Source organism: Anas platyrhynchos, chromosome 10, assembly GCF_047663525.1.
Source record: "Anas platyrhynchos isolate ZD024472 breed Pekin duck chromosome 10, IASCAAS_PekinDuck_T2T, whole genome shotgun sequence".
Taxonomy (NCBI): Eukaryota; Metazoa; Chordata; class Aves; order Anseriformes; family Anatidae; genus Anas; species Anas platyrhynchos.
The window spans coordinates 9,303,830-9,324,586 of NC_092596.1; the positions used below are offsets into that span (position 1 = coordinate 9,303,830).

The window sequence follows — 20,757 nt, forward strand, 5'->3', positions numbered from 1 at the left end:
CATATAAAAGTATACTTGGAAGAGGTAAGGGCACTCTTAAAAAATGAGCTCCCCCCAGCTCACTCACAAGTCACATCTCCTTATTCATACACCCCAAATTAATCTCGGTATTACTGCCTACGCTGTGCAGGTAGGGGAACTGAGGCACGGATAGACGCATCCACCAGGCAGGCTGATGAGAGCCAGAAGTACTTACAGCCTCAGTGTGATGCAGGTCTGCTCGCTACCATCTTGTTTTTTGCCATCCTGGTCTGCATTTCTCTCTGAGAAGAAGGCCAGAACACTACACCACTGTAGCACAACTGAGCAAGTCCATTACTGGTGACACTGCAAGACCTCAGCTGCAGGGTACAGCAGTGCAAGTTAGGCGCAAGGCTGATCGTACAAACATCCCTGATCTTCCTACAAATCTCTCCCCACACTGACAACCTGTCCCTGTGCTGATCTGCCACTGCCTCACCCTGCTTTGACCTGGCGTAACCGAGCTGTTTGTAAGATTTACTTATTTCCACTCAGCAGGGACACACGTGGTTCAAAAACACACGAGGAGCTGGGGAAACCAGGCAGTGCTGCAGCCAGGGCAGGAGAACAGCAGGTGCACGTGCCCTAGAGCTGCAGTGATTCACAGCTTGCTGCAGCCTGAGGCCAGTGGGACATACCACAGAGTGCATGGCCACCTTACCTTGTGGACACAGGCTTTAAGGTTTTCTCTAGGAAGGTGCCTTTCAATTGCATTTGCAATGGCAATAACCCAGGGGTGTTGCAGAGAGTCTCCTACCTAAGGACGTGCTGTGGCTCCTAGGCTGCAGTAGTTCAGGTGGGAAAGTCACAGTGCTATTCTGCAGGCATGTTCTGAGCAGCACAGTAGGCCTGGGGCTGTGCACAGGAACTGGAAAGTAGTTTAATATAAAAATAGAGCTTTAGGAATGCTGGAAAACATCACAAGGCTCGTGGCTCTCAAATATCTAACAAATATAAGGACTGCATTTTTCAGGAAAAATTTCAGAGAATTTCAGGAAAACTTTTTTTTTCTAAGCCTGAAATAATTCACGTACATGCAGTAACAACACAGGAGAAATGGGGAAAGATTTTCTAGTATGCACTTAAGTTTGTAAGATTGTCATTCCAGTGTAATACGGTCTGTTAGCAAGAACACGGTTGCAGCAGCATATTTTCATTGTTATGCCAAAGACTTGTACAAAAGTATTATTCTCAAGTAAGTCTCAAAAACTGAAGAGCGGATTCTGGAGTGTGAATGAACCCGGACTAATTCTGCATCTTCAGAACGCCATGTCCACACATCATCACTTAAAAAAAATATATTCCAGTAGAAATGCTTGCATGTTGTACATAGTCTATAGTCTGTTCATCATTTTCTGATGACTTGCTATCTCAGGTTACTTCAAAAAATCCATTTGAATTTTCTCAATATTCTGAAGATGCAGCTTGTACTCATCTAATTTCTCATGCTCTCTGTAAGTGGTTTTATCTTAGAATGGCTATTCAACATTGAAAAGCACCTAGTATATTATCAGTTCAAGTTGCAGTAGCATAGTGTTTTCAAACTAGTTGCATCTCTCCTCTTCAGTGTGCGCTTGATATTCATATTGTTTGTATCCATTCAGGAAATGAGACACAAGATTTAGGCATCCCTCACACTGGTATCTCAATCCTAAAACCACACAATCTGGTGAGATGCTGGTACCTGTAGCTTAGTATGTCTTTCTTGCAAAGTTTCTGAAGAAAAAGTTTCTGCAATGAACACTCTGATGTCAGTTTTCAAGAGCTGATTTCCTTGGCTCAAAGTTTTCTCTTCGGAGGAGCTTTAATTCTCTCAGTTCTTGTGGCTGTAAACTCTGATCCACGCCAGGAGTTAGCTTGTAACTTAAAGGAGATTCGATATAACCATTTCTGTACAGGCAGACCCGCTTGCAGAATTCAAAGGTGCTAAACATAACACCAAAGTACGGAACAATCTGATTTAAAAAACAAACAAACAAAACAACAACAACAAAAAAGCAGTATATTAGATACAGGAATAGTATTCTTACATTTTTAAAAACAAAACTTCTGGAACTTCAGGTTAGATGTGATCTGCTAACAGAGCTATGATAATTTATATAAAGCCATAGTCACCTCAAATTAGGCTGGCCCCTGCATCATGTTAAAAGTAATAGTTTATTAGTACATAAATTATAAGGATATTATGAGGAACAAGGTCTGTGCTAGCCTGTAGATTATCACAGCTTGTGCAATAGCTGAGCAAATCCTAAGCAACCTCAGCAATTCCTAATAGTAAATGTGGGCTTTATTCTGCATACTGCAGAATGATTGAACCTTCTTCTTTTGCCCCGTGCAGAATCAGCAGCTCTGGTCCACTGCTAGCTCATTGCAAAATACTACTTTTGTCTTCTATGGGAGTGTTTTTTTACAAGGGATATTTTCTTTATAGGTAGATAAATCTGTCAAATTACTGGAGCTGAGCAGAAAAGGAGAACTTGTTTAGCTGTTTTAAGTGTATTGCTTGCAGTTCCCCAACCATACTCTGACTTGTGTGTTAGCAGCACTCCCTTCTCTAAAGACATTCAAATGAACTTGAAAGGAGAGATGTAAGGAAGCCAAACTCACACTCGAGGAAATATGACCAAAGCTATGATCCAAAGCTGGTTTGTAACCTGCCTGAGGTTACACCTGGGCTGTGACGGGCTCCATTATCCAGAAGCTGCTAATAAGCATGAAGGGATGTCATATGGCTTATAACTTTAATTGTCCAAGAGCGTGTCTTACTTCAGTTAACTGGATGAAAGCAAAACCTCACCTTGAGCAGACTGGGTGTGAGTCCACTCCAAAGTCCGAGTACACCTTTGTTCTTCACAGTTTGCCGGAAACAGTCAGCCATGCCAGTGAAATGGACATCAACCGCTCCGTAGTGGGGAAGCCAAGGGCTCTGCGCCTGTTCAAGAGACACCCAGGGAGATTTATAACAATCAAAAGAAAACCAAGGTAATTAAAGATAATTATTTTCTCCACGCTGGTAGGTAGGTAACTTCCATTCTGGTATAAGTAACACTTTATGGCAGGTTTCAACACATTCATCTAGATTCTTCTGTTAACCAAAAAGAATCAACTGTTTTGCCTTGAAACACAAATTGAACAGGAAGGGATCTTGCTCTCTGATAGGTGTGAAAGAGAAAGAGAGCAGTAATTTCCACCAGTACTTCCTTTTGTGCCATGTCACTACTAGAAACCATCAGTACCAGAGCTGCGAAGCGCATCAAGCCCACACCTGCCAGCTGCTCAGGTCTCGGGAAAGCTATTTTACAATGCTGGCATTGGAGCACCTATGAGTGGGAGGCTTGGGGTCGGCCCTGGACACCACAGTGCCTTCCTGTAGTATCGATCAAAACAGGAGAGCACACAGGACTCTGGCTGCTCAGGCTGCGTCCACACTGCAGTGAAAAGGGCGAACTGCACTACGCACTGAGTAGCAACAGCACAGCAGAAAAGGAACGCCACATTTCAGCCCAGGCTGCACAAGCCCGCCAAGGGCTGTAGGTGAGCAGTTGGTACCTGTGCTGCTGTGTTTTGCTACATGGCCAGTTGATCCAAGCCAGTTAAAGCGAGCTTGGGAACATCCTGCTGGACTGCAGACACATTCCCAACTGCAGTGTAGACTGTCTCGGTTCACACGGAGGAGGTGTAGCAGGTCATTTTTAACAGCAAAATCCTTCCTTCATTAATCTCCTACTGTGTTAGTACAGACAAGATAACCTGACCTTGAATAATCCCATCCTCATCCATCTGTCCATATGCAGCTGGGGGCTTATTTTGCACTGGCAAATCAGGGACTCATACCCACATCAAGTGACAATTCTCAGTCTGGAGAGTGTGGGGACCCTGGACACAACTGGTCTGTTACAAGCCAATCCCCACAGGGCATAAGCTTGATAAGAACAGGACTCGTACAGTTAATTGATTGGTGAATGTGGGTATTATTATCCCCTCTTTGATCTGAAACACCATGTGGTTAAGCATTTTTGCCCCGCTTGTCCAAACTAACCCACAGCTCCTTGGAGTTGCTAAGCCTATGATGACAAGCCTCTTGTTAACTGACAAGTGGTGATGACATTTTCTAGATGCCTGAGCTATAGCATTTCAAATACTTGGCAACTTGGACAGTGGAAATGGAAATGGATCAAGATTCATGGTCCAGGTATACAAGACAAGTTGCTAATCAAATGGTTTAAATACTGTTGCATCCTCTTGCATTACTGGCAAATCTGCAGTGAAAATTTAGAAGCTAACACACACACACACAAAATTAACCAGCACACAAACTGCATATAGCCCCTCTCACTTTTTTGTGTATGAGTGACACACGTGTGAAATGCTTCTGATGGCAGGCAGCAGGTTAAACCATACAGTTTCATTCTGACAGGGTTTTGGGGGGTCATTTGGGGAAAGCAGCTGTCTGTATTGAGAGAAGGCAACTGGCTTTCACCACATCCTGTACAGGCATTTTCTGGATCGTCTTTGACATGTCCTGGCTCTTTTATCCCAGAGAAGAGTAGGGCTGAGGATTTAATCCATGGTCTTTCACACTTGAAGCAGGAGAGAGCGCCTGTATTTGCTTCCCTCTGAACTTTTTCAACACTGTACCTACCTGATTTGCAAGAGAGGGATTACATTTGTAGAGGAAAGAGCAGTGCTCTACTACTGCTCTAATCACTTATTCCCTTTTAGTCTACATTGGCCTCTCTAGCTCCATAGGGCTACAGCTGTTTCCATAATTCCCATCTCTGGTGTAAGTGCCCACAGCTTCCTGGTTTATGGCTCAGAGAGGCAGATGTTACGGGATTTAACTGCCAGGATTTTACAGCATTACCAGCCCTGTCTTTACAGAAAGATCAAGGTAATAGAGCTACTCTGATAGCTGAGGATCATGCACATGTTCACCTCCGCTCCTTCGCTACGAGGAAGCTGCCTGCTTGGCTCTGTTACTGAAGAGGTATAAAGGTTTAAGAAGAAACAGCTAAATCCAGCAAAGAGAAATAATTTTTCAAGCCTTAATTGTCAGGACTTGAGAAACTCCTCTATAAAGACTCTCATGATCATGTTATGGAAGATGCTGAGTGCTGCAACTGAGACCTCAGGGACCAGTTCCACTAAGAATGGTGACAGTGGCACCACAAAGAGCACCAAAATAATGTAGATATCCTTAATAATGCAACCACAGTCATAGGAGAGCTGGAATCAAAATCCTGTTTTGCTTTCCAGACCATCTGCCAGTTTCCATGAGCTTTTTTGGTAAAGCACGGTTACAGGCAGCAACTCGGTGAAGAGGAACAGCTCTCTGAAATGCTTCAGGAAAGCAGGAATGCTGCTAGCACGCCATTTCCTTCCTTTTTAAGTCCCCTTGTGGTAGGCAGGGCATGACCTGCCAGAATTAACTGCATGAGTTTAACTTAATTCCCTTAGTTACTGTATACATTGCAAAGGCACATATCAATGGATCTTGACTGCAGTCCTCTTCCCTACAACACTAATATGGGCTCCAAGCATGCAGCACATTTCAGTAAGGTTGTGCATGCAGCAAACACAGCCAGAAGACGGTTGAAAAGGAACAGTTAAGTCAAAACCTCAGGTTTCCGATTTGTCCACAGACATTGATTGACCTCTTAAGAGATTTACTGAAGAGTTATTTATAGTAACATTCACTATGGTTACAGCCATTTTCAAGATTTCAGTCTTTGGGGTGAAGTATGCTTTGCCAGTCTTTCTGCTTTACAGAAGCAGTACGTTTCTAAGACATTAGGCACAGTATTTAAGTAGCAACTGTCCACAGAATCTCAGTCACCTACTGCTAAAGAACAACAAAAAACTGCATTAGGACATAGTTAAAAATTCAGTATTTTGGAACACAGCTAAACAAAGTTGGAATGTATTAATAAAAGAAACAAGTAGGAAGGTGTTTCATTTGGCAAGGCTTTTAATGAAAAAAGATGGCTGTGGGTTTTAGGAGGTTCTGCACCCTCTAAACAGGTCTGCAACAATACAATCCTCACAACTACCCCATGGCACCAGAGCCAGAAAATGGAAGTAACCAAACAGATCAGACTAGTTCCTCCACCTTTTTCCAGAGAACCCTACTGTGACAAACAAACCTCATTCCAGAAGGATCAGGTCTGTGGACAGAGACATTTCACACCATGGACCTCCAAGTGGTTTAAATTCTTCTCTTTTGACACCATCTGATGCTACGGGGGCTGGATGGAAACCTGCCTGTTACGAACACTTTTCAGGACTTCCTTCCCCTCCAGCTGCAATTGTTTCACAGTGCAGAAGGCTGGAGACACAGCACAGCTCGCTGCACTGATATAACAGAGTGCCAAGTCACAGTAGAAGCTGGGTTAAGTTGCTAATCGTTTTACATCTGACAGATGATGGGTTCTCCTTAAAGCACAGCGAATGCAAAATTGGTTCTATCTGCTCTCTCAAAACCAGTCTTTTAGAATCCAAAGGCCACCAACTCCAAGAAGCCAGCGTAATACATGCCAAAAGTCAGCAGTCTGTTCTACTCTGACAAACTAAACCCAAGAGTTAGAGCAATGGATAAAAAAGCCCCCAACAACTTCCAACCTGCAGTCTGGGTCACATCTTTTATATAAACCAAACATTTCAATAAGGGTGGAGTCTTGTGACAACGCTCAAGTTAAAGACAACTATTAGGTGAAGACTTTCCAGACACCATCTCTCCTACTGTCTGTAGGTGACTGCCAGAACAACAAAGTGCTATTTTGGGAACTAATCTCACAGACCCTTTTAGAAATTTCCTCTTCCATGAAATCTTCCAGGCCCTCCCTTCCTATTCCCTTCCTCTCAGGATGGGATGGATGCAGTGCACCACAGCTGTAGTGAGAGCCGTGCCCACAAAAAGATCAATCACTTTAATCTTTCCAAGGCTCACAGTAGCAACACAGGCACAAAGCAGGGAACAGGGATGTGGAACACAGGCACAGTGGTTACGCCACTTGAGTTTGTGCCCAGAGTTTTGCAGATCCCAAATTCCCACTTGCAGTTTAGGACATTTTGGTTTGCAGCTATCTGAATTTACATGTTAAAAGAGAGTATTTGGAAATACTTCCCTTTCATTAAATGTACTTTTTCCCTCCCCTTTCCTGTTTGTAAAAACTTTGTTGGTACAAAGTTTTGCCTTTTTTTTCCTTCTTTTTTTTATTTGTTTTTGGAGTATGAAGTACTATTGGCATATTATAGTACTATGCAGTACTATAGCTGCCATAGGAAGTACGCTATTCTGATGGTAGATACAGTAAAATTGTTTGTTATTTATATATTTTCAGCAGATTTGTGTGTCCTACACTTCTGGTCATTTTCAATAATACAATAAAAAACAACAAACACAGAGGAAGGCATTTTACAACACAGCTCAAAAGTTCATGCTCTTAATCTGGAAGCTAAAATAAGATGTCTTTGTAGTCTGGGTTAATAAGGGTGCTTGCATGAGGCAAGCGTAAACGTAGTTCAAAGGAAACTGAAGGACAAAAATTGTAGTTTTCATTCAGGCTAATGCCACTACAGTCCACAGAAACTTCACTCAAGTCAAGACTGAATACTTAGAAGAATAAGAAGCAACTGAAATGTAAGCAAGTAATAAAATTGGGTGAAAAAAAAAGCACAGTCTTGGGCAAATCAACCCTTCCTCCTGGAGGACAGCCTTACTTGGTAGTCATGCTCTTTTCTGTGTCAGTGCTCTAGTAACACTGACTTACCCCTGCACGGGAACATAAAGTCCACCAAAGGTATTCAGGCATGTGGTAAGGTAAACCATGACAAGCTATTAGGAGGCAATCGCTTCCAGAGCACCACAGCAAAGCAGCTGACCTACAGCTTCCTGCACTCTAGGAACATGTTGTCCTTTCCTCTGTAACCTGAACCAGGGCCAAATCTTTTTGCCTTGCTGAAATTAATGGCAGCAGGCGTGTACAACAGTTTACTGTTTGTTCAGAAGAGTTTGACTCAGCTTTAAATATGTTATCGCCGATCCAGTATCCTGAGGCTTCGTGGTGTGTTGCAGAATCCCTCCCTTAGTGCTGAACACAAGATTTCCCTGCTTTTAACACTTATGCTATGAAGAAATCTTCCAGATGGAACACAGAGGTCTTTTTTCTCCAGGTAGTGCAACCCCTCGCACAGACACATCTGGGTGGTTTCAGACTGCCTGATGATTCAGCTCAGTCCTTACAAATGGGCGCACAATTTTCAGGTACATGAGCAGTGGTTGGCTTAATGGTGCAAACCCTCAGGCAGGGTAGCTTGGTCCTACGCAGCACACAGTGAAGAGCAACGCTAGTTCCCACATCTCCTGCTGTTTTTGTAGGATCTGGGGAGAAAGTTAATGTTTCTGCAGGACTGGGGCTTTACAGCGGACATATTTCCATTGGCCTCATGTGGGTGAGATGCAGAATTACACCATATCAGAATAAATCAGATATAAGAGAGTGTGCACAAAGTTTTAGCTCCTGCTTATGGACTATTTTGCACAAACAATAACAGTTATATCACAGGATCATCATTCCAAGCACAGACATGTTCCAGAACAGTACAAGCTCCCCCGTATGACTGATGCAAGAGCACTCATGGCAGGGGATAACAGCAGTAGCTGTCGCTCTGGAGACATTACCACCTCTCTGCTGTAAGTTATGGCCATCCAAGCTGTGTGTGCACAGCAGCGTGCCTTTCCATGTCAGGCCCTGTCAGCTGCGTGAGTTTACAAGGTTTAAAGAGGTGGGTTGTGTTAACCCATCTGATTTGCCCCAAAGGGAGAGCTCTCACTCATACCACACAGCTCAGAGAGCCGCAGAGGCTGTAAGAGGCCAGTGGTCACACTTAGCTGGAACTGCCAAGGATTGGGAGTGTACCTGCCACTTCAGAGTCTGGGAAAACCATCTAGAAAGAATTATGTTCTGCCCTCCCTCCTGCATTCAAATGGGCACGGTGCAATTTCCTGCTTTTCTTCAGAAGGCCACTGTACCACAGCACTAAGCTACTGCTGTAATCCACCTCAGCTCCTCGCTGGTCCTTACCACGCCACCTTGGATGAACAGGGTTAGAAAACCCCTAAAAGTAGCACAAACTGTCACAAGGCAGACCTGGCTATTAGATCAGCCCAGTTCTACTTCTGATTCTTAATTTACCATTTTCCCTCTTATTGATTTTTTTCACTGTCACTCTTTAGTGTTTCACCTTCACAGGCACTCAGGCTCTGTGATGCTCTCCTGTGGAAGTTTGAGGATCTCAGAGAAACATGCCTGAGGTTTGTTCACATGTACAAAAGCTAGTTGAAGCTGCTACAGAAGGCAAAGCCCGCATTAGTCTCAGGTAGCTTTATTTTCGGGCATTGTCTCAACTGTTTACTCAACCAAGTACTTCCCAAAGCAGTAGGGCACGATTCTATGATAGCCTCAGAGCCAGCAGAATGAAATATTTTTATAGTGACACCAGAACAATAAAAATGCTGGTAGCTGAAAGCAATTAGGCATAGGGCAAAAAGGGAGAAAGGAAGGGATTTTACCTAAACCAGGATCTGAAGTCTATTAATTATTTGTTAATAATTAGAGAAACTAGGAGAAAAAATGAAGTAACAACTAGCATATTGAGACCTAGCTGATGCCTGAACCCTAGCAGCAAGGAAAAGGGGAACACAAAATCACAAGGACTAGAAGTAAGAAAAGTAAGAATTAACACAGCATCCTCCCCCTCAGGCAGAATATTTTTAGAATTTCATTTCTATCTGTGCAGTTTCTTTCACAAATCTTAAAGAAATTAGTATCACCGAAACCTCTGTCAAGCTGAGCTGAAGTTGGACTGCAGGATCGAAAGTACTGGGGGCAAGGACAGACAGCTGGGAACCACACAAACCTTATTTCCACAGGAAATCATACCCAAAGTAATAATATTGCTCCTTATGTGCTTCCATACCATGGAATTTGCCCCAATTTGTGGTCAAATGGCTCCATCTCTGAAAATTTTCAAGACTCGGGCTCCCATGCAGTTCACCACTAAAGGGTCTCCCTGCACCAAGTCTCAGAGCACGTATGCTTTTGAGATGTCATGTGAACCACATGACCCAAAAAGCATTTCTTATTTTTAAACCGGGTCACGACTCCAATAACATATTCCCAGCTGACACAAACACAGATCTCACAAACAGCAGGGACACCACAGCTTGAGAGCTTTCCGAGGCTGCCATGCCAGCACCAGATCATCAGTGATGGCACACTCTTTGTAAACTGCTCAAGTTTAAGCAGCACTGGAGCACTGTCTCCCCATTTCAGCAGGGAGAAGGTGCTTTTCAAATGAACTTTTATGCTTTTTACGAAACGTTGCTTATAGCCCAGCCACTGGGTTCCTAGAACACTGACTTCTACTTTGCAAGAAACATAGTGAGGGAACTATTTTTATTTAAATACTCAAATAAAAGTACTACAATATATTATTTAACTGGCTTCAGGCAAGAAAAATGCCAACAGGGCTGCAGATTGCATTTACTTAAAACAAGCTACCTCAAGAAGAAAGCAAATGCTCCGTTTTCTTGACGTTATAAAGACCTCAAAACATGTACATCACTTACAACAGATTTCATGCTTGCAGAGTATCTTGTGCTCCAAAAGACAAAACAAAACAAAAAACAAACAAAACAAAACAAAACAAAAAAAAAAAAAAAAAAAAAAAAAACAAACACAAACCAAAACAAAATATAAACACCCCCCTCCCCCAGGCTGCAGATTTATAGGCAGTTGAGGTCTAACCGATTCACTTTTGTCACTGAAAAGAGGCCACTTCTTGGGTGATGCATGGCAGCAGTCTACACTAAGCAAGAACAACGAGCTTGTTTGTTTACAGCAGTGGAGGGAATTCATAGCCTGGATTTTAAAACAGAAAGATCAGATGCTATTGAACAATGCCTTCTCCTGAGAGATGCCCTCAAAACTTAAGGATTCTGTGCAGTCAACACCAAAAATGTGCTGAATCCTGCAGTATACTAAAAGTATCCCTATTCTATTTTAGAAGGGTTTGATGGCTGAGCTATTTCTGAGTGGCATTTACTGGTTTTCATTCTAGAAATTAAAAGAAATGATACCAGCAGAGTATGAGCACAAGACAGAGCTTCTGCAAAGCGAGCAGAAGTTGTTCATGTAAGCAGGTGCAAAGTGTCTGTACAGTTGATGGATTATCTGTGAGACTTCAGGGTCATTTTTGGTGGTTTTGTAAAGCAAAACACACCAAATCCCACATCATTTTGGAGTGAAAGCTGAGGAGTGCCAGCGAGGGGTATCAGAATCTGCCACTGAGGGTCATATGCACAGAGGGAGGTGCCAGACTTGCGTACTAGGTTTGCACTCACCACTTGTGTGTTTATAGATACTCACTTCTTCACATAGCCTAGGATTGGTGTCATTCTAATAATAATCTTCTATGAGGCATATAACAGCTCTGAATTCATCCTTCCTTGCTGAAATGCCAGAGCTCAGTGTTATATGCATTTATGAAGGTCATCATCAACAAAAAGACAGTACAGGGAAGTAGAAGCATATTACCAGGGCTTCCCTCAGACCCAGACTCCTTTACAGGCAGACATTTCCCTGCCTTTTTTTTTTTATTTATTTTTTTTTCTCCAGTTTTCTTGTATGCACTTAAATAAGCCTGCAAGATAAAAGTGCAGGACTTGAACATCGCTTAGATACTGGGTTTAACAATGACTGGTGATAGTGAGGTGAGGAGGGAAAGGCAGGAATAACAAACAGTCAGAAGGATATAATGATCAGTAAGGTTTTGGTCAGAAGCTGACAGAGCATAAGAGTGAGTCAGGAAACATTTAGTATAGAACACCCCTTTGAACAACCCTCTCCTTCACCATTCCCCTTCTACAGATGCACAACAAAAGCCATATGGCCATGCCGAAACATGCATTCAGTACCTCTTAATTCTCTAACATGCCAATCAGGAGCAAAGTGAAAAAAGGAAGACAAAGGAATAAAACTAGGATAATCACAACAAAGAGTACTCACATAATCAGTAAGACTCAACCACGTTAATTAATATTTCTTTTAAGAAAGCCATTGAAGTATATTTAGCAACCATAGCATCTTGGAAGAAAAAAGTAAACATGATAAAGATAATTCTAACAGCAGAGGGGGAAGCAGCCATGGTTACAGAGCAAATCTGACATCATAAATCACCACCAAAACACAGAGGAAGAATTGTTCTCTGACACTTAGCTCCTACTCCCACAGATGTCACTGACAGAAGCTGCTGACGTCAGGACTGTAGGATTCAGATACGTAAAATGAGAAAGGATGAAACAAAACGATTACAACAGAGGTTAGAAATAGCACTTCTCCTCCTCCCATAGCAATTTTTTCTTTGCAATTATTGCAAATGATTTGTGCTTTTCTAGATGAGGAGGTGGATGGAGCTAACTCTTCCAAGACTGCCGAGCATTCAGGTAAAGATCTGAACTGGATGTTTGGGTCTCAGGTACTCAACCCCAGAATCAGAGAGGAAAGCCTTGTGCCCTATTTTCTCAGTTTCAGAAGCTCCTGAGGCTGCCTTACAGCTTCCTACTTCCCTATCATTAACAGGTTCTCTGCAAGGGTCTTTGGCAATACACTACCTCCATCTGATATCAACCTCCACAATGTGCTGGCTTCCTCTTCATACAAAAACCTATCATTCATAGCTTCAAGACAAAGCCAGCATTTCCCTACATGCAGTGCTGAACATTCATATGAGGCCCACGGGTAGCTAAAGGCTTCTTCAGTACATCCCTCTTTTTATCAGCAGGAGAGGTGAAACACTGAAGGGAGACTGACCAGAATAAAATGGCTAAGGAAAATAAGAATTCTAAGGTGTCTGTTCCCATTTTCTACAGAACACTGAAATGTTTTTAATCTGTTTTCCCTTTCTTTATTCTCTTCACTCCTATGTCCCTTTGCATGATATTCATTCTGGTGCTGTCCTAGGCATTTCTCTCTTCTGATCACCACCCTGTAAACTGAGCAGGCCAGCAAGTGAGTGCAATGCAGAGCTGGTTCCTGCATGACCGGGCCATATCCTGATGTTAACTGTGAAAAACATACTTTTTGGATCATGTTATAGAAGTTCCAGTCAGCTCTTGGCATCAGCTTGGGTGTGATATTCAGAGGGTCTCATGTCTGGACAAGCCTACATGACTTACAGCATTTCCAGTACCAAACAAGTTACGGGCTATTACATCTTGACAGCTGCTTCCAAAACACTTTAGCTTTCTCCCATGACTTATTCTGAAGTCACTGATCAGGTCTTGTCTCTCTAAGCTTGGAAAATCATTATTCAGCTGCTGCAATGCATCTATGAGGAAAAAAACCCTCCCTGTTGTTGAGCCTCTCTTCCACTGAGATAAGTTTTTAACATAACATTTTCCTACATATTTAAGAAATAAATCCAATTCCATTCTTATTCTAGAAATGCCAGTCAGATGTTTTAAGCATCCCTTTAGTGAAAGAGCACAGCCTAGTGGCAACAAAATGAATGCTTGGCTCATCCCACTTCTCTGCTTGCCTATCAAGACAAAGCTGGACCTGGAAATGAGTTATCACACCATTCACTACTGAAAGTTACTTTTGAACGGATTCTGAAAACTGAATGTTGACTGATAAGTAAGTGATTTATCAACAGAAAATGATTAATATGGAAAAAAAAAGGAAAGCATTTGATGTGCTGTTCTTCAGGACAATAGTATTGTTGTGAGCCTAAGGACATAAAGAAAAAGAAGAGTTCTAGTAATTGCTTTTCATAGTCCTACTGATACAGCTGGAAAAAAAAGACCAGTTTTCATGCTCAGAACCTCTTTCTTACCAGAGACATTTTAAGGTCTGAGGCCTGTCTGAAAAACGGAACCCTGGGAACTGGAAAGAGGAATTCACAGGTTCCCCTAACCTTTTTCTAGCTTGTGACTTACCAACCAGGGGATGGGGGAAGGGAGATTCAATAATGCTGCCACACAAAATGAGTACTTTTGGGTAAGGTCTGAAAAGCTTCCCATAACTTTAAAGTCCCATGAACTGGGCTGAAAGAATAAATTCTTATGCTATAAGCCAGAGAGCCACCAAAGGATGACAGTTACTCACTCACTGTCTCCTAGTGAAGCTCTAATGAAAAGAAGACAACATCAAATGAATTATGTCAAGGAAATGGAAGCTGTGGGCTGGTTTTTGTTTATTTGTTAAATCATTATTACTAAACTTTCAGAAAAAAGAAGTAGCAAGATAATATATACGGATATAGTTGTTGATGCTCCAGGAAAGCAGCAGTACCAGCAATGGGGAAGTCATCCATTATCCAGGGGAGTCAGAAAAAAGAGTGAGGATAGTTCTGACCTTTCAGATTTAGTATGCGCTGCACAAGTTTCTTGTGGTTGCCAGTATGTAGGTCAGGCATAAACGGCAGACACACAAACACTGGAAATAACATTGGTCTCATTCATCCCACTTACCACCAAAGGAACTGAATGCCTGTATTTGACAGAAGATTTACCAACTGTGAATTGTGAGAATTTGATGGAATTGCTATGAAGAAGAAATAAAGCTAAAGACATAGAGTCTGAGTGGAAACAAATCCCATGAGACACTTAAACCCACCTTAAAAGTGTAACAACACACTTATAACAATGAATTTTTAGATGTTTAAAAAACAACAACAACAAAAAACAAACACCCAGAACAAAGCCTCTGTAGCCTATTGGTAAGTGAAGCAACGTGGCAGTATTGATCATCTGGCTAACCTTGTCCCACGCTCCTGAAACAGGAACCTCTAACAAAGTACTAGCAACATCAATGCTTTGTACCTGCATCTTCCTCTTGACAGTCTCAAAGGGGAAAGAAAGCGTCTGTGCTACCCCAGCTGCTACACAGCCATTGATGAAGTTCTGAAGAGGAGTGAAACGAACTACAGGTTCTCGCCAGATTTTGTCCAGATTGATGTAAACAAAGAACGAGCCCGCAGAAAATGGAACAGCACCTAGAAAGCAAGTCATGCAGAGAAGGTTTCCATCAGCACACTTTACACCAAGAAAACAGCTGCTCAACACATGGCCTAGACAGACAGCACGAACTGCTGCAGGTTTACATCTCACATTGCTCAGACCAGATCAATATTTAAAGGAACTTTACTTTTTAACCACTGGTTTACCACCAAACCCCCATATTGCAGCATCTAGATATGGTGATGGATGCACATATTTGCATACTAAAATTTGCATGTTTTGCCAGAATTATTTACCAATTTAGTCTTGTGACAGGTCAGCTGTTTTGCAACAAGCTCTTCCTCCAGACCAACCCTAGCAGCTCTAGAGGTAAACAGAGCTGCCTCTTCAGTCATGCTGATTAGGAATACTTCCGTCCTCTTATTTGTTTCATGCTCTCCTAGATTTTACTGTACATTATTAGTATAGATTTTTGTAATAATGTATTGTGAAAAAGCAGACAAACTCAAGTGGCATTTAAAAAAACTGTGAATGGTAAATAATTTAAAAGTCATTTAATGGCTTTTAAAATTCTCTCTTATTTAAAGAGAGAATATCACTATCTTCACATCAGCTACGTGTTACTGCTCACACTGGTTTCATTAAACAGCCAGGGAGACACCCTCGCAGCTAGGCAGGATTTAGGAACACAGCACGTATACTTCTTTAAAGAGTTAAGCAAGGGAAGTCCTACATCTTAGCATAACTAGATCATCTATAAAAGAAGGACAGGAGTGTCTTTTTGAATGCTTAACCATATATAAATGCTATGCACTGGGTCATAATTTGAAGCAACAATGCTGCAGCAGAAGCCAGTATTGTTGTGCCTTCTAAATATAGCTACAATAAACAACGTGCAATGAGGTGATTTTCCCCTTTATTATTTTACCTAATATAGCTGGTGAAACACCACGGTAAAGTGCAAGAAGTCCTTCTTGATGATAAATTTTGTAAAAAGCATGAAGAATTCCTTCGTAAGATGGTTCCAGGCGATTCTGCACAATGAGCCGGGTTTTAATTACATCAGTAGGGTAAGTCACAATGGTTGCAACCATGCCAGCCAGACTTCCTGCTATGATGGCCCTCCAGTGGGAAATATGACCCAACTCATCCGTGAAAAGGATAACAAGTCTAGAATAAGCACAGAAAAGAGGTACTGTTAATGGCGGCGTGAACAAAACCCATGAAATAAGAAGGCAGATTATTCTTGATGTTATTGTTCTTCTGCTCACACGCTCCTTCAGTAGCAGGAGTTGAAACTTCAATATATATTTCATCCAAGACATTACTATGCTGTATAACACCTTACAAGCATCAGATCTCTGTGAAACAGAACAAGGGGATGGGCAAACATCAGCAGAGGCAAAATGACATGCCTAAGAGCCCAAACAGATTTAGGGTAAATCCACGGCTGCAGAGGAGCTCTGAAATACAAAAGTTAAAGATAATAGCTAGGTTAGGGACTGGAATACAGAACTCCCCAAATGCAATTTACTTTACTTTTAGTATTACTGAGCTTAAATGCTTCCAATACCTGGAAGAGCTTTTTTAGCAGCTTGTGTAGCTCAGCCTGTACCACAGTTCCCAGCACAGACTAAACTCATGCAGCTGGAGTTGTGGTACCCAGCTGGAGGTCGAGAGCACCAATTCAACAACAAAAAAACCTTCAGAGATATGGAGACTACCTGGTCAAACAATTTACTTGCCTGCTTTGCAAGAGACTTAAAAAGTCATTTTTGTCCATTGAATCCTCATTTATATTTTCCCTACAGGTTGAAAATTACTGGAACTTAAAATATGTCTGCAAGAAATTCTCTGATCATCAGTCATTGGTTATAGACATTGGTCCAACCTCCTGCGAGGCTTTCCTCTAGTAAAAGTTACCATGTAAGAAGAAATATATAGGTAACTCCATCACAGGCCTTCTGGGACCAACTGAACCTCCCTCTGTTGCTTATCTTGGGACAGGAGGGTCCACAGGGATACTTTCCTAGAGAAGACTTATGTCCAAGCATGACTACGCTCAGGAGGTTAAATCTAAATTTGTAACTCTGAAATAGAAGCACAGAGTTTTAAAGGCTGACCTACAATTGGTAGATCTGTGATTCACAGAAGGACTTTTCTATGTATGTAAAGTGTTCTTAAATCAGTGAGAAGTGTCATGGAGGCAGTAAGTAAAAAGAATTGAGGGGAGAATCTTACCTGGACATGAAGAAACCTACCATTGTATTTTTGAAGTATTTTATTTCTATTGTATTTCTGAAGTATTAACTGAACTGTGTAAACAGCAGATTTTTAAACTACACAGTGTTACCATGTCCAGAACAAAATCATTTGCAAAGATATACAAGTCACTGCTTGCTCAGCTGATGTTTTCTACTGCACGGCAGATCCCTGCATCTACTTGTCCTGTGGCGCAGAACAGACTAGCCAAGCAGAAGTGAAAGGGTTTTTTTTTTTTTTTCCTGTACCTGTACAGCTCCTAAAGCAACACAGCCTGATCTTCCTGTGCGTGCACAAATGTGTGAGGGGGTGGCTCTGAGCACTACCCAGACAACATTTAAAACTGCCACAGCAAGAGAAAGACAAAGTCTGTGCACTGTAACCACAGGAGGAGTGTGGAGTCAGCTCATTCCCAGCTGCTCAGCAGCCAGCCCTGGCTGCCTCTGCTCTGCCCTTCTCGGGGCTGCCGCCTATCAGCCCATCTCTTCCTGCTATGGGCAGCACTATTTTCTGAAGTCACTGCACACCATTACTCTCTTTTTGTGTTTTTTGCCTTTATGTACCAAAAATCCCCAAATAATGTACCAAGAAATATGCCTAAGCAGCTTTTGTTTAGTTTTCCTGGTAGCCTACTTCCACTTAGAACTGAGAGGAACGCCCTGTGCAAACCGGAGGCAAACTGTAGCCTTGCAAAGGGCACGTACTGTGTTCCATGCTGAACAAACAATCCAGTTATTTTGCTCAAAATCAACTGGTATATATGCTGCAGCACGCTGACTCTTCTGGGAACTTTCAGTTCCATTCAAATCGCTGTTTCTGCCTTCACTCTGCTGTTGTCCATATCCTTGTCTGACCGCTGTGCTCATCATGAGCAGGATACAACACAGCCGCTGATGCCAAGCCCGCTTCACCTCTCGTTTCCTGAAAGGCGCAGGCAGAGCTGGGGAGATGACTCTCGCTCAGCCAGACAGCTGACGAACCTCAGCAGGCTGCGCGCCAGCCCGGGTGAGAGCCACAACAGGCCTGATTGGCCCACACACGCTGAGCCCATGTTTCTCCCCACCCAGCACAGCCCATGAACTGGAATAACCCATTGCCCAGCTGGGCAGAAATGTCAAACGCACAGCCTGCACGTAGCTGACCTTAAAAAAATAAAAAGGGAAAAAGAAACCCAACCCTCAAACTGGCAAAACATGCTGGCGCGGGTAAACAGTCGGGCTGTCCCTTCAATGCCTAAAAGATACTGGCAGCAAATGGGAATCCTAGGAATCCAGGCTGGCAGAGCTGGCTCAGCATTGCTCTATACAGACCTTGCTGCAGACCCTCCCTGGTTTACAGTAATCTAGCACCTGGGTATTATGGACAATGAGATTTTAAAGCAAATAATGCCAGCATCAACTTCAAAAATGATCAGGTTTGCATAATAGCTGCATAACACTAGGGAAAAGATTTGAGTCATGACTTAGTTATTTTCTTTGATATAGACGATATAAATACTTGAAAACTTATAAGGGGATAAAATAGATTGGTCTCAAATAACAGATTTTGCAGTCACACCTGTAGGCAGCATTGTAACTGCATTTCTAGAGGAATGCGAACGTGCTGAAGAGAGTTACCAGCCTGTCAACCACTCCTCGCTGAGGAACACCTCTGCCTTTATATGCTCCCAGCCTATCACCCAGCCTTAAGAGCAGCTACAACTAAATAAATAAAACAGCAAAGCTGTGAGCCTGGAGAGGCGCATCCACAGAGAGAGGGGCCGGGCGACCCCCAAACACCATCCCAGAGCCTTGAAAGCTGTCCCCCCCGCAGGCAGCTCCCCGCTGCCCGTCCCGTCCCCCTACCCCGCTTACCGGCGGGAGGCTGCGAGCTGCAGGGCGCTGTAGGGGAAGAGCCGCAGGCAGGCGGTGAAGTTCCCCTTCCAGAGGGCCCGCAGCCCCTCGGATCGGCACAGGCTGCTGCCGGCTCCTCGCAGCCCCTGCCGGCAGTGCCAGGTGCCCACCTGCGCCAGCACCGTCAGCAGCTCCAGCGGCGCCGTCAGGCTGAGGCTCAGCGCGCCCGCCAGCCCGGCGCAGCCCAGGCGCTGCACGGCGGTCAGCCGGCCGTCCCGCCGCCAGGTGGCCATGGCCCGGCTCGGCCCGGCCCGGCCCGGCCCGGTTCAGCACGGCCGGGCTCGGCTCCGGCAGCCTGGGCCGCCGGGGGGCGCCGCGGGTCCGCCCCGCCCCGGCTCTGCCCTGCCCAAGGCGGGCGGAGCAGCCCCGCGCCTCCCTCGGCCAGCGGGGGCCGGGAGTTGGTCGGGGTTCCCGGGTCAGCCAGGGTGGGTTTTGGGGATGTGTTGCTGGGGAAAAAGAGAAAAAAAATAAGGCTTGGGGAGCAGGGAGGAGGAGGAAGCGGAAAGGAGATCCAGGCAGCCAGCGGGATTTATGGAGCGAGGAGGCAAGAGCAGTGATTTGTGCAGCGCGTCTGCTCTGCTTCTTGTCGGGAAACAAAATGAAACCTTCGTTAGCCTGCGTTTGGTAGGCTGTACTGTGCATACTTTGGTAAAAATGCTCTGTTTTTTTGTCTGAGAGAGTAGCCCCAAATCAATGTAAGAGCTAAAATACATCTCTCTAGTTGTCAGGAGCCCAACTATTCAGGGTGTTCTGTTTCCTGGTGGGAAGAAAGTGGTTAATTGCTAGGGAAGGGATAAAAATCAACTCTTTAAAGGACCATTCTGAAACTAGAATGCACAGGTATAAACTTGCTGTACATTAATATTGCTTAGGAACAGGAGACTCCTAACCATAATAGGGTGATGTCTCTTCCAGGTGTTTGCCTCTCTTACTAGTCTGCACAAGACAAGCCTCAACTTCTGATTCTTCCTGAGCACGTTTTTATTTGCCATTCAGTCTTCCCATTTCCATTATTCATTTGTGGTTGAGATTTTTTTTTTTTACGTACTTGTTCTGGCTAGTAAAGTGAATCAGCAGATATCCTCAGCTTCTCACAGAACAATCTAATCCAAGAAGAAGATGGTCCTTGGTGTGAGTTTGTCTGTTATTTTTTTCTCCTGTGTAAAGGGACCTGCCAAAATAAAACTGGTCATTAAAAAAAAAGTCACCAGTAGGATCTGAGATTACTAAAAATGCTTAAAGTAAATGCTTCTTTTCACTGTTTCTGCCAGACAAATTAAGTTTATATTGCTTATGTCCTACTTAGTTTCCTGTATTTCAAAAGCTGTCACTGCAAGAACAACCAGTGCAACAGTGAATCCTCAGAGGGAACTGATTTTCTTTTGTCTCTTTTGCTATTCACATAAAAATACACTTACATTACACTTGGAGACAGAATTTAATTGAACATACATTTTCTGCAATCAAGTCCTTTAAAAGCGATTCTGAAAATAGCTTTTCTTACAAGGAGATTGCTGTGTATGTCTTTATACCTTGTCTTGCATAGTCATAGTTAATAAA

At 43.2% G+C, this 20,757-nt stretch overlaps 1 protein-coding gene across 1 annotated transcript; it reads right to left on the reverse strand.

The window, feature by feature from the left end:
* Positions 1-877: 877 nt before the first annotated feature.
* Positions 878-19,530, reverse strand: SLC25A43 (solute carrier family 25 member 43). Its single transcript, XM_027465259.3, has 5 exons — positions 19,159-19,530; positions 15,972-16,213; positions 14,906-15,078; positions 2,819-2,953; positions 878-1,976 (listed from the first exon to the last, which is right to left on the reverse strand). The coding sequence occupies exons 1-5, from the start codon at positions 19,428-19,430 to the stop codon at positions 1,773-1,775; spliced, it is 1,026 nt and encodes a 341-aa protein (XP_027321060.1). The 5' UTR covers positions 19,431-19,530; the 3' UTR covers positions 878-1,772.
* Positions 19,531-20,757: the final 1,227 nt, after the last annotated feature.